The sequence below is a fragment of the Pteropus alecto genome, unplaced genomic scaffold (assembly GCF_000325575.1).
Source record: "Pteropus alecto unplaced genomic scaffold, ASM32557v1 scaffold190, whole genome shotgun sequence".
Taxonomy (NCBI): Eukaryota; Metazoa; Chordata; class Mammalia; order Chiroptera; family Pteropodidae; genus Pteropus; species Pteropus alecto.
This window is the reverse complement of record NW_006430462.1, coordinates 4905774-4918328: the sequence shown is the minus strand read 5'-3', so window position 1 is coordinate 4918328 and position 12555 is coordinate 4905774. Positions and strand designations below refer to the sequence as shown.

Genomic DNA, 12555 nt, shown 5'->3' with positions numbered 1-12555 from the left:
AACTGTACCAGCACAATTACAGACTGGGCTACTTCTAGGAGATCTGTCAGCTGGCCTACTCTGTACAGTCCCAGGTTCCAGCCTTAAGTGGCTTCCTATTGTCCCAGGCACCTGAGAAACTGGCGGGAAGCTATAAAACGCAGGATTACGGATATGGCTGCAGATGGGGGATGGGGTAGTATAAGAAGGTGAGGAGAAGAGTTTGGGCCAAACACCAGCAATTTCTCCATTCAATATCCAGCCCCACCCTGTGACTAGAAAAACAAAGGTGTGGGGGAAGGGGATAAGAAAAGTCATTTCCTTTATTGTAACTGTAGCCCAGCTGGATAAGAGCAAGGCTGGAAGGGAGTCATGAAGAATGAATTTCTTTGAGTAGCATGAAGGCAGGGTCCTGTTTCCAGCAGAACTGCACCCAAATACTCTGAATTCATCAGAGAATCACCGGTGAGCTAGGGTTGAAGAGACCTTAATAGACCATTCAGGTTGATGCCTCATGCTCATAACCCTGGGCTTACTTCTGGAGTCAGACACAGTCCTTGCCAGCACTGAAGATCTTCCTCCGTTCTGGACAAAAGTCAAATTGGCTCCAAAGTGGCCACTCTCCCCAGGACAAACTGCCAGGCTCCAGTTATCCAGTTTGTGTGAGAAACCTCAGGAGTCAGGAGATGAGCTCCTTCAATAGAGTTGAATTAGAAAGACTCCTTCCTTGAGGCAAAGCTGTAAAGGGGAGACTGAACCTGGATGCTCTACTTCTCCCACAAGCATGATCTTTGGTTTAATCATGCCACGGTAGTTCAAAGTTTAACTTAATCCCTGAGGCTCCATATCAGATGACCAATGAGTATGTAATAAGAGAAAAAAAATATGCATGTACAAGTATGTAGACAAACTCACGATATAATATAAAGTGACAGCTACTGATTATTAAAGGTTTTATGTTTCAGGTGCTATGCTCGGCACTTTATATAGGTTATTACATCTAATTATCCCCAACAACCTTATGGGATGAGTACTATTTTTATTCCCATTTTACAGATGAGATGCTTGAAGTTCAAGGGAGTCACCTAAGGCCAGTAAATAAACTGCAAAGCCAGGATTTGAAACCAGACAGTCATCCCATAACCTGCACTCTTACCTGCCAGGATAATGTGCCTTACTTCTTTACAAGCATGTATTTGTGTGTGTTTCTGTATGTCTCTCTTTCACACATACAGGGTGCTCTCTAATAAACTAGCACCTGACTAGACCTGCAAATGACCCAAGCCTTCAGTTCTAAGGCCAACTCTTGTCTTCCATGGCCTGTTTGTGTGTAACTCTTTTTGTCTTTTTAGTTTCAGGCCTCTCATGTCTGATATGAAGGGGTTATAGCATAAGTAGGTGGTCCCTTCTAGTTCTGAAGTTCTTTAGTTAAGAGAGAATCCAGAAAGTCCAAAGATTACCACGTTCTACCCAATCCTACTTATTTTGGATAGGAAATGTTCATACAAAGAGGAAAGCAGTAGGAATAAATATGACTTATGGGTTAGATGCCAAGGCAAGCCCCAGCCTAGAAACTCACTAGGTTCTGATGTTGCTCATTAGCTTCAGTTCTAAAATGAGAGGGTTAGCCCAAGGCTTTGTCTATGATGTCCCTTACAGCTCTGACATCTGCTCCTATCTAACTAAAATGCACAGTAAAGGTAGAATCAACTTCCCTGAGAGTAAAAGGAGGAAGAACCAAGGCAATTAGATCTAGAGAAGGCTGGAGAGCTGAGTTAGAGATAAAAGGGCAGAAAATGCTGGTTCTTCTTCAATTCTTCCAGAGGCCAGAGTTCTCCAGCCCTCCCCGCAACCCCCGAAGCACCCCTCCCCGCGCTCCCCTCCAATCGGGTGGAGGCAAATGCTGAAAGGTCAATATCAGCACAGGAGATGCTTTGCAGCAAGAGCTATGTGTGGGAGCTGGAATCTACAGCAAGTGGTGCCTGTTTAGTCTGTCTCATTCTCAGAACGGGAGCACAGCCCCACCACTTCAGACAACGGGGACAACACATGCCCTCCCGGCCTCAGATGAGTAGTGACTACAGGCCAGGCACTGTTTTATGCTCTGGAAAATGCAAAGACAAGCTCCCACTCATGAAGATTCCAATCTCACAGCGGAAAGTAACAACCATTCAGTGTGTGTCCACCATGTTCTGGGGCCCTGGCATATATTATTTAATTCAATCTTAATAAGTCTATGAAATAGATCCTTAATATCTATTGTTTTCCTTATGAGGAAATAACCTCAGACAGCAGAAACAAATCTGACTTTAAAGTTTGTGCTATTTTCAAGAAACTGAGCTGCCTTAAAACAATAAGAGCTATAATAAAGTTAATAACAAAAAGCAGGAAACTAGGGAGGCATCCTGCAGTGAAGGGCTGGCTTTGCCAACTGCACCAAAAACAACCCTTAAGACACCTGCATAATCAGTAGTGTAGGCAAGGGAAAGTCACTCTGGGCCTCAGTTTCCTTACCTAAAAAGCGAGGGTGTTGGGACACCATGGAAAGGTCTGCTCTCACCTGCCCGCACCCTATTTCTAGCTGTACCCGGCCCATTGGTGGCTCTTCCACTCTCACTTTGTTCATGTGCTCTTCTTTGGCATGTCTCTCCCTACCCTGCACCCACCGAAAGAGAAACTCTCAAGGCAGAAACTTGTTTGTGTAGTTTCCAGAAAATGAAAAGTTCCTGGCCTGTAGTGCAATGGCAAAAACAGGAGGATAGATCTACTTACCGGAAGCAAGAGCTGTGCCAGGCTTCGTTGACAGTCCTGTATAATCTCTGGCTCGGAGGAACATGGTCCCCACAGCCCCGACACCTCCAGGCGTCTTCACCTGCACACAAAACCAAGGGGTTCAGAGGCCTGAAGTAGCAGGAGGTCAAAGGGACAAGATTTCTACCATGTGGAATAAGACTTGAGGTAACAGGATCTCATGTTGAAAGGGTTGGGCCAATGCTCTGCTGGACACACACTTCTCTCCTCCATGAGATCTCTCGTAAGCACTTACCCTGCCTACTCATCTCCCTGGGGAAAGGGAATTCATGGCCTCAAAAATAGTCTCATTCCATTTTTAAGAAATAGTTCTGATTATTCCTTTTTCTACCAAAACAAAACCCGCCTTTTCTAGAAGTGTCAGTCCTTATTTATAGTTCTGAGGAGACAAAATGAGCAAGGTCTCTTTTCAGATCAGCCTTTCCTACAACTATTCCCAGCCAGAACCCCAAAACATCTCCTCTCTAGGTTAATCATGTTATTTCCTTTTCCTATTCCTCAAAGGTCCTGGTTGTACAGATTTTGCATCACCTAGTCCAGGAGCTCATTCATTCAACACCATCATAGGTCCTCTCTTTAGACCCATGGGTCCTCTCCAAGCTCTATATTGGAGATTGTTGGATAACATCACCTCTGCTCCTCAGGAAGCAAATCCACTGGAAATGGGACATTCTTCCACATTGTAAATTTTCACTTAGATGTTCTTTCAGAACTAGAAGCAAAGTGCTATTTTCGTTTAGAGAAAGAAGTTATGGGTACAGAAGGGAAAGAACAAACATTTAATGAATGTTTCCTAAATGCCAAGAACTGTGCTAGCTGCTTTCACACACCCAATCTCATTTAATTCTCAAAACAACCCTGTGAGACAGGTATTATTATATTCATTTAATGGATGGGAGAATTGAAACTTGGGGTCAGAGGTGATAGGCCAAGTGGCAGATCTTATATCCCAATTTAGGTCTGGCTCATTCTAAAGCCCTTGCTATTTCCACTCTACCATGTTAATTCCTCTTAGGGGAGCCAGGAAAGTCTTTGTAGAGGAAGCTGACACTTGAGCTGAGCCTTGAAAGATGGGGAAGATTTATCAAAGGCTGAGAAAGAATGGGGAAGCACTATGTAGGCTGAGATATTAGCATGGACAATGGCACAGAGTCAGTCTATGTCCCTCCAAAAGGGACAAAACACATTACTCCTGGTGTGGCTCAGATGCCAACTTCTTGAAATAAAGAAGGCAGCTGAGATCAAGCTGTGGTACCTGACTCAGCCCTAGAAGGCGGGACAAGGTTGTTACAAGACTCCCTTGTGCTTTCTGTGTATGCAGCTTTGTTCTCTCTGGGTAACTCTAGACTGCTACAGGCACAGTGACAGCCACTGAACCCTGTTTCACAGGCAAAGGGGACATGAATAGACAATACACTGCTCCAGGCACTTCGAGATTGCTCAGCAGCATTCTGGGGCAGCCAGGGCACAGACAGCTATCCTCATACCCCAGAGAAAAGTTAAGCAAGCTGGCAGGAGGCTGAAAAACCTCGACCCACTCACTTCTCTCCTCTAAATCCAGTGATAGGACATATATGCCCATCACCTCCTGGATCTAAAATTCTCAGAGTCTCATGAGGGGCTTTTTTGTTTTACGGGTGGCAGAGGCCAGGGAGTACACCATTATCCTCACAAACTCCAAGGCAGAAAGTCTGAGAGGCTCATAAAAATTGGGTTATGAACAATGGGCAAGACAGTGAATTAGTGAGAGGGTTTCTGATGAAACAGACATCCAAATTAATCTCCCAAGTTCTGGAGGTACCAGTTTGAAACAGTTTTGGAACTCTTACAGGGAAGGGCTTTCAGAGTTGGTTTGTGAACTGCCACACCTCACCCCAGCAAATCTCATTATGTTAAGCCACACCTTGTTTCTTGTTTTTACTTTTTAACCCAAAATGAACAGTCTCTAACCTGACCACCCACTTATTCAACAATTCAACATCCTGGCTCTGAACTACTTCTGGCTGTTTCCAAAATGCAAAAAGGTTCAGGACTTTCCACAATGAGGATATTCGAGAGAACTTGTTATTGCTACACTTTCCCCAGCCTGCCCTGATTTCTCCAGTCTTGAGAAACTCAAAGCCATTCAACACTAATTTAGCACCTGCTGTGTGGTAGGAAATAGGGGCACAATAATCAAGACCCCTATTCCCTCCTCTCATATCCATCTGGTTCCACCTCCTAGATGTCTCTCCAATCCTTCCTTGCCCTTCAGCACAGTCTGAGTTCAGGTCTTTGGCTTCTCTTCTCTGTGTACTACTGTATAATATTAGCTGGTTCACCCAGACTCCCCAATGTCTACAGAACAAAGGCTCAAATGCTTAGCATGGCGCTCCTGTTCTAGATTCCATCCTACCCCACCTCTCAGAAGATATGCACTTTTGGTTATCTCCACCACCACTCCTTTCTCCATTGACTCCTTCCAGTTATCACTTAAAAAAGTTCGTCTTTCCCATTAAAAAAAAAATCTGGACCCCATTTTCTCCTCTAGCTACCTTATTTGCTTCCTCCCTTCACAGTCACGCATATTAAAAGTTTGTCTACACATCACTGCCCTCATTTCCTCATTTCCCACTTACCGCATAGTCCAATGCAATCTGACTTCCACCCCCACCGTTTCTCTGAAACTGTCTCACCAAGGTCAACAGTGACCGCTTACTGCTAAATTCAATGGGCATGCTTCAGTCAATCCTTTCAGCAAGTATTTATTGCATGACAACTATGTGTCTAACATTGTGCTGGGGAAAGAGCAGCAAACAAGAGAAGGATTAAACACAGAGCAGATACTGAACATTAACATAATTATTAATAAACACAGAACAGATACTGAACATATAACATAATTGGGGCAAGTGATTTGAAGGAGATATCAAGTTCATAACTAGGAAAATGGGAGTGGGGTAAACAAGTATTCCTTAAGGAAGTAATTTCCAAGCTGAGCACTAAAGGATGAATATAAATTAACCAGGCAAAAAGGAAGGAGGAAGGAAGGATAACACTGGAGATTGGGATGGAGGTGGAACATGTGTGCAAAGGTCCTTAGGTAGGAATGCAAACTCCTCACGCACCGTTAAAGTTGGCTATTGTCTGCTCCAAAAGACTAGGGGACTCAAGGCTGATCCCTGGTTTACTAACGTCCCTCAATAAACATTTATTGAAGGAACAAATGGCCCTCCACAAAGTGGCCCCAAAGAACCTTTATGTCTCATCATCCCTTACAAAGTGATGCTCTAGTCACATCTTATTTTCTATTTCTGTCACACACACTCATGTTCTTGCATCCTAATATTCATAGCTCGAGCTATTCTGTGTTTAGAACACTTCACCCACCTTTTCCCTTAATCGAACTTCTATCCGTCCTTGATGGTCCCCCAAAGGAAGCAGTATTTGTTTCACTTTAATTACAGTTCATTATGTTTCTGCCTCCCTCAGTCCCTCCCCTCTGCCCCATTCCCCCACAGTTCTAAGAGGCAAAGATTGCATCTTGAAGATCCTCAAATCTCCAGGGCCTAGCATAAAGCCTAGTGCAGAACAGACTTCCCTTTGCATGACGAATCCAACTGAAAAGCTTTTCCCAACTGCCAGCTATTAAAGGTAATTTCCAAAGATAAGCTCCAACGGTTAGCAGGCATGGCAAGAATAAGTGTTCTTGTTCCCAGGGTGACTACTCACAGGTTAAGGTCACATAGAGATAGATAGGCCTCAGTCTATCATATTGTACCTGAACAAAGATATTTATTTACCCAGAGCTTTCAGCCTCCCAACCCTAAACACTCTTCAAAAGAAAATTCTTGGCCTCTTCAACTCCCTTACAGTCCGGAAAGTCAATAATCCTAACTCTTTTACAACCTTCATTCTAGGAAATATAAGACAAATAGAATAATATAAAGTCTATGGAGATTTCTATGAGGCTTAGCGGAAGACCAGTGCAGACCAGACTAGTCTGCTTGGGACATTCTTCCTCTAGGAAAATACCTCATTGTACCAGGCTGTTCACCCTCTCCCTCTAATGTGTTTACCTCTCATATCTGCAGACTTATCAACAGTGGCTACTGACTGAGAGTCCAGAAAGGGACTTTGATTAAGTAAATGTCCCCAGCAGCCTCAAACAATAAGGGGCCCTTATTACATGTTTAATAATCAGAAAACTGTGCCTTCATTATGGGAATTTGTTGCTTTTAAGAAGGGGTAAATGTGCAATGCAAACAAGGTAAGAATTGTAACAAACCTCATTAGAGACTTCTCATCTTCAGGATCTTTTAGATACAGTTAAAAAATACAAAATATATATATTTCTTTCTCCCAACTTAATTGGTGATGTGACCCTCTAACAATGTGAGAATCTACTGGGCAGGTATTAGGGTGGCAAGGCTGGAAGGGCCTTTAAAAATCATCTACTCTAATCCAACTCTTTCATTTTTCTGAATGAAAAATGGGCTTGTAGGAGAATTAAGTTTTCTAACCATCAGAAAGCAGGTCTAAGAGGGGCTAAACTCAAGTTCTGAGACTACCAGACCAACTGTATTTTTATTATCCTATGCAGTCTCAGACAAGGTGAGACTTGCTCAATTCTACACAGTTAATCAGTGGAAGGGCTCAGCCTGGTATCCCAGCTCAGAGTCAGTGAATTTCCCATAAGACACTAACATTCACCTTAATCTTGGTCTAAGAGCTGGGTTTCTGCAAACTAGTCCTTTTCAGACTTCGAAGTGGTGAGAAATCCCCAAGGGCTGAGAGAGCTCATGAGACAATAAAGCCTAGACTGAACCAACATACACAGATCCTATCCTTTCATTTGAGAAAAATCTTTGATGCTTCTCATGTTCCACTACACAATGAGAACCAGGAACAAAACCCAGCCAATTCAGTGCAGCACAAAACAACAAGTATGGTAACTGCTGTGCCCCCAGGGAACTGGCAGGTCAGGTGTATAAACCCCACTTGTTCCAGGATAAAGCAGGAAAGAGAGGGGCAGGGCAGCAACTGGTGGGAAACAGCCAAGAGAAAAGATCACATTTTAATGGACTACCAACAAGACTAAGAGTAACAATTAACGTTCCTCCAGATACTCTCCCCTGTATCCCAAAGGGTTTTCCTCCTCATAAGCTTACCAAAGGGAGTGTCTAAGGAAGAAAGACTAGATGATTTTGAAAGGAGCTTGAGAACTTCTCTGGACCTTAGATTCTTTCTTCATAAAAGGAGAGATCAAATTATACCTTCTAGCTCTAAGAGTCTGTGACACCAAACCAGGGGCCTCTCATTTTTCAAGCTAAGGCACAGACAGAGCCATATCAGAAGGTTTCATTCTTGCTGTTGTTCTTATGCCCTTTAGTTTATTAAGAAAAATGTATAAGGGTCAAGAAGAATTGGAGTTAGACCTGGGTTTGAAATCTGGCTTTGTGTCCTTAGGCAAATTATTTAACCTCTCTGAGCTTGTCTCTTAATCTTTAAAAAGAAGATAATACCACTTCTTTACAGGATTACCAAGAGGATTAAGAGAAATAATGTAATATAAATGAAAATATCTCCTGTAGTGCCTGGCAATTAGTTGGCAACTGAATTGTCAGTAGTTTTTTTTTCTATCTTTCACGTATGTCTAGGGGGTTGGCTGGGAGAAAGGTTGAGCTGAATACACTAACCTCTAAAACCTGAAGGGAATGTTTTCAAAACAAATTCAGTAAATGTTTTCTATGTGCCCATGTGCAACACACAGACTAGGCCATGAACTGCTGGGGCCCTTGGTGAGTACTTTTGGGGTGTGAAGGACAAGGATATGTACAGATACAACACGTATTAGAAAGGGACAAACAAGGTGCTGGGGGCAGGGCAAGGTTTGTAGAGTAATAAGATACTTGGTAGAGAAACAAACAAGACAGATGGTTCCTACAGCTTTTGGGCACTCAGGTTCTCATTTCCTCCCATAAGTTTACTTAACTGTGAATGAGTTGGCAATTTCTTATCTAGAGGAAGGCCTATAAAGAATCTCTTTACCGGAGAACTTAACCAATTCATATATTCCCAGACAGCAGTTCTCTACCCACTGTCAACGAAGGGGAAAAAAACTCCAACTACTTTGAGTCCTTATTAGGTGCAAGGCAGTGTCCTAAGCACTCTGCAAGCATGAATTAATCAAATATAAAGATCCCATGAGGTAAGGGCTAATACTGAAGGACTATTACTGTTCCCATTTTAGTGAAGAGGAAACTACAATGCTCAACCAACAAGTGTTAGAGCTGGGTCTGCTAACTCCAAAGTGTGCGTCTACATTTTAGACTTTCCTAGAAAAATAAATTACAGGCAGAAAGAGCTAACAAAATAGAATCCTAGGGTGGATGCTCAAAGTATACTTTAATAAAACTAAGTAATCATTTCATGTTCTAGCTACTATTGGATATAAATTAATAGGTAAAGGAGTCTAATTCTTGCTACTGTATAAAGGTCTAGTGAGAAAGAAGATAGACTTTCAAGAGTATGTACAGCTCCAGGTCTTTTCACTGAAATGTCAAAGTGATGCCCCACCCCTTCCTAATATGTCTCTGAAACTAGCCCCCTCCAGGTTGCACTGAGCTGGGAATTAACCAGCCCTCAAAAGATGCAGAAAACCCATCAGAAATGTGGAAAACTTAATACTTTCCCTTGAACCTGATGGGGTTCAATTCAGCTTTAAACCTTATGGACCTCTTAGACACTACCTTGATCCCTCCATCCCACACCCATGGCTGTCTAAGTCACCCTGCCCTGTCCATGACATGAGGCATTTGCTGACATGAGGCATTTCCTACCAGTCAGTGCTTTCTTATCCATTCCTATCATTAACACTCAGCTCAGGGCCCACTGTATGCACCTCCAGATTAGTGCCCTTCCTTACCCTCGTCCAATTCATTCTGTCCACCAGTGCAAGATATTCTAAAACCAAAATGTCCACATCATGACTCTTCCTGCCTCTAAAACTATGTCTCTACTGCAGACTGAAAAATTCTACAAGCCTAGCATTAAGCCCTCCAGTTTGGTTTCACTCAGGGGCTTTACTCATTCTTTCACTCTGTCTAAAATGTTTTTCCCTCAGATACCCAAATGGCTCAATCCCTTGCTTCATTTCTCTGTTCAGATATCATAAACCAGAGAGGCTTCCCACTGCTCTTATGCCCTTATCCTACTTTATTTTTCTTCAGAGCATTTATCCCAGATATGTAATATTTATATATTTAATTATCGTCTCTCTCTCTCTCCACCAGAACGTACACTCCATAAGGGAAGGAATTTGGTCTATATTGTCTCCTGATGTATATCCCCCAGAGCCTTGAAGTGCTTGGCACGTAGTAGGAATTCAATACGTATTTGTAGAATGAATGTATGACTAGATTCTCCCTCACCTTTGAAATTCCATAAGGTTATCACATAATAGGCTTTATACAGCTTGTCTTGATTTGTCCTTTTCTTCTTAATTACTCTAAGCAGACAGTAAATTTCTCGAAGGCATAAACCACGTATTATTCATTTCCACAAGTGTTTACTAAGGGCTTACTGTGTGCCAGACCTTGTATGCCTCAAACAGTCTGGAATATTAGAAAGCACAATGGAAGAGAAGTCCTAGGTTAGTCTTGGCTCTACCACTAGTTAAGTGACCCTGGACAAATCCATTTTCTTCCCTGGGCCTCAGTTTCTTCATATGTAAAATGAGGAGTTACATTATCTCAAGTCTCTCCTGGCTCTAGCATCTGTTAAAATTTATAAGAGGTAAAACTTGTCCCAGTCCAGTGCCTTAGACATCACAGGCACTCAGTAAATATTTGATTTCTTTGTTGTTGATTCTCCTGTTACACAGGAATCGAAGTTGTCTTGGAACAGTTGGCCAGAACAAGTAAAAGTTTAAGTCTTACTTCCTCCTCTGACTCCACGGGCAACCTCATTCTGGTGTTTGGGATACAGAGAGGATGAAGCACTGAATTTGAAGTTAGAAAACATGAACTCTGACCACCACCATTTTTTTGGCTATGGAACCTTGAACAAGTCATTTCTGAACCTTAGTCTCCTCTCCCATAAAAAAGCCATACTGGCTTTCTTGCAGTTCTTCAAAGGCACTACATGCCTTCCTACTTCGGGGCATTTTTATGCTGTCCTCTCTACCTGGAATGTTCTCTGTCCTTTCTTTGCTGGACTAATTTCTACTTAGCCTCAGGGAGTTAACATAAATTTGCTCTTTTAAGGAAAGTATTCCCTATCCACTCTCCTCATCTCTGGTGCACTCTTATAACACTTACCTCGACTGTTTAATCTCAATTATTATAGCATTTATCTTAGTTGTTACCTCAATTATTGACTGTCCACCTCTAGGACTGTAAGCAGCACGAAGGCAAGCACTGTGCCCATTTTGTTCATCACAATAGTCCTCAGTGCTTGGCTAAGGGCATGGCACAGAAGTATCAAACAAATATTCTTACGGAAGAATGCATGAACGAATGCACCTAGAGGCTTTAATGCCTGTAGACCAGCGGTCCCCAACCTTTTTGGCACCAGGGACTGGTGCTCCTATTAGAATCTAATGCCAGATGATCTGAGGTGGAGCTGAGGCGGTGATGCTAGAGCTGGGGAGTGGCTACAAATACAGACGAACCTTCACTGGCTCGCTGGCCATTCTTACGGAAGAATGCATGAACGAATGCACCTAGAGGCTTTAATGCCTGTAGACCAGCGGTCCCCAACCTTTTTGGCACCAGGGACTGGTGCTCCTATTAGAATCTAATGCCAGATGATCTGAGGTGGAGCTGAGGCGGTGATGCTAGAGCTGGGGAGTGGCTGCAAATACAGACGAACCTTCACTAGCTCGCTGGCCACTCACCTCCTGCTGTGCAGCCCAGTTCCTAACAGTCCATGGACCAGTACCAGTCTGCAATCTGGAGGGGGTGGGGTTCACTCAGAGAAAACCTAATAAATACTGTTGCACTCTTAGATCTTTTACAACTTTCTGAGGATCAAGGTTCCAAGACAGGGAACTCATGTTACACAGAGGTTAGAGAGTCAGAAATAATTTGAGCTGAAGAACTCTGGAAGCTAAAAAAAATAAATAAAAGTAAGGGACAGGGTGAATTTCTACCCCTAGCCCTCTTTCTCCAGAAGCCTATTATCAAGAATGAAAAAATCCTTTGCTCCCATGGTGCGGAAGTGACCCACCGGTGGCCTGGTCCTTGTATTCAGGATGGAGGAAGTGACTGTCCACACGCTGAAAGCCAGGAAGCGGAGGCAGATTTCCAGGACAGCCTCCCTCCTCCATTATTCCCTCTTGCTACCTCTAGAAAACTTCTGGACGCTGACCCTGGTCGACCTAGAGGCTGGGCCACTCACACAGGGGGCTGGGAAACATAGGCAACAGAAAGTCGTTGGTGCTTGGGGACACACGAAGGCAGGAAGCTGCAGGGTGGTGTGTGATGACTGGGAGAGGACTGCAGGCCCAGCTATCCTAATCCTGATGCTGCCCTTCACTCTTGGAAAGTTTCAAAGGAAGTTTTTGGCCACATTCCTCTCCCTCTCTGGTCTTAAGAGAGGCCAAGGGAGGACCCAGAGGCTATAGGAGGGTCTAGAATCCCAGGAGGTTTACCTTCCCCAAGAAAAATGCTGCAACCTCTCCCTACCTCCAATCCGTGTCCTAACTTCCAAGGGAGCCTACACTCACATATTTCCTGCAAAGAGCTCTCAGTCCCAGGGGACCCCTGGCACCAAGATACACGC

The 12555-nt window shown here is 43.4% G+C and overlaps 1 protein-coding gene across 1 annotated transcript in view; it reads right to left on the bottom strand.

Annotated features, from left to right (window-relative positions):
* Window positions 1–12555, bottom strand: part of LIMK2 (LIM domain kinase 2) — a 52391-nt gene that overhangs the window by 39201 nt on the left and 635 nt on the right. The window contains exon 2 of the mRNA XM_015590944.2: window positions 2752–2851. Within this exon, the coding sequence (XP_015446430.1) occupies window positions 2752–2851 (100 nt within the window). The remainder of the gene's footprint in view (window positions 1–2751; window positions 2852–12555) is intronic.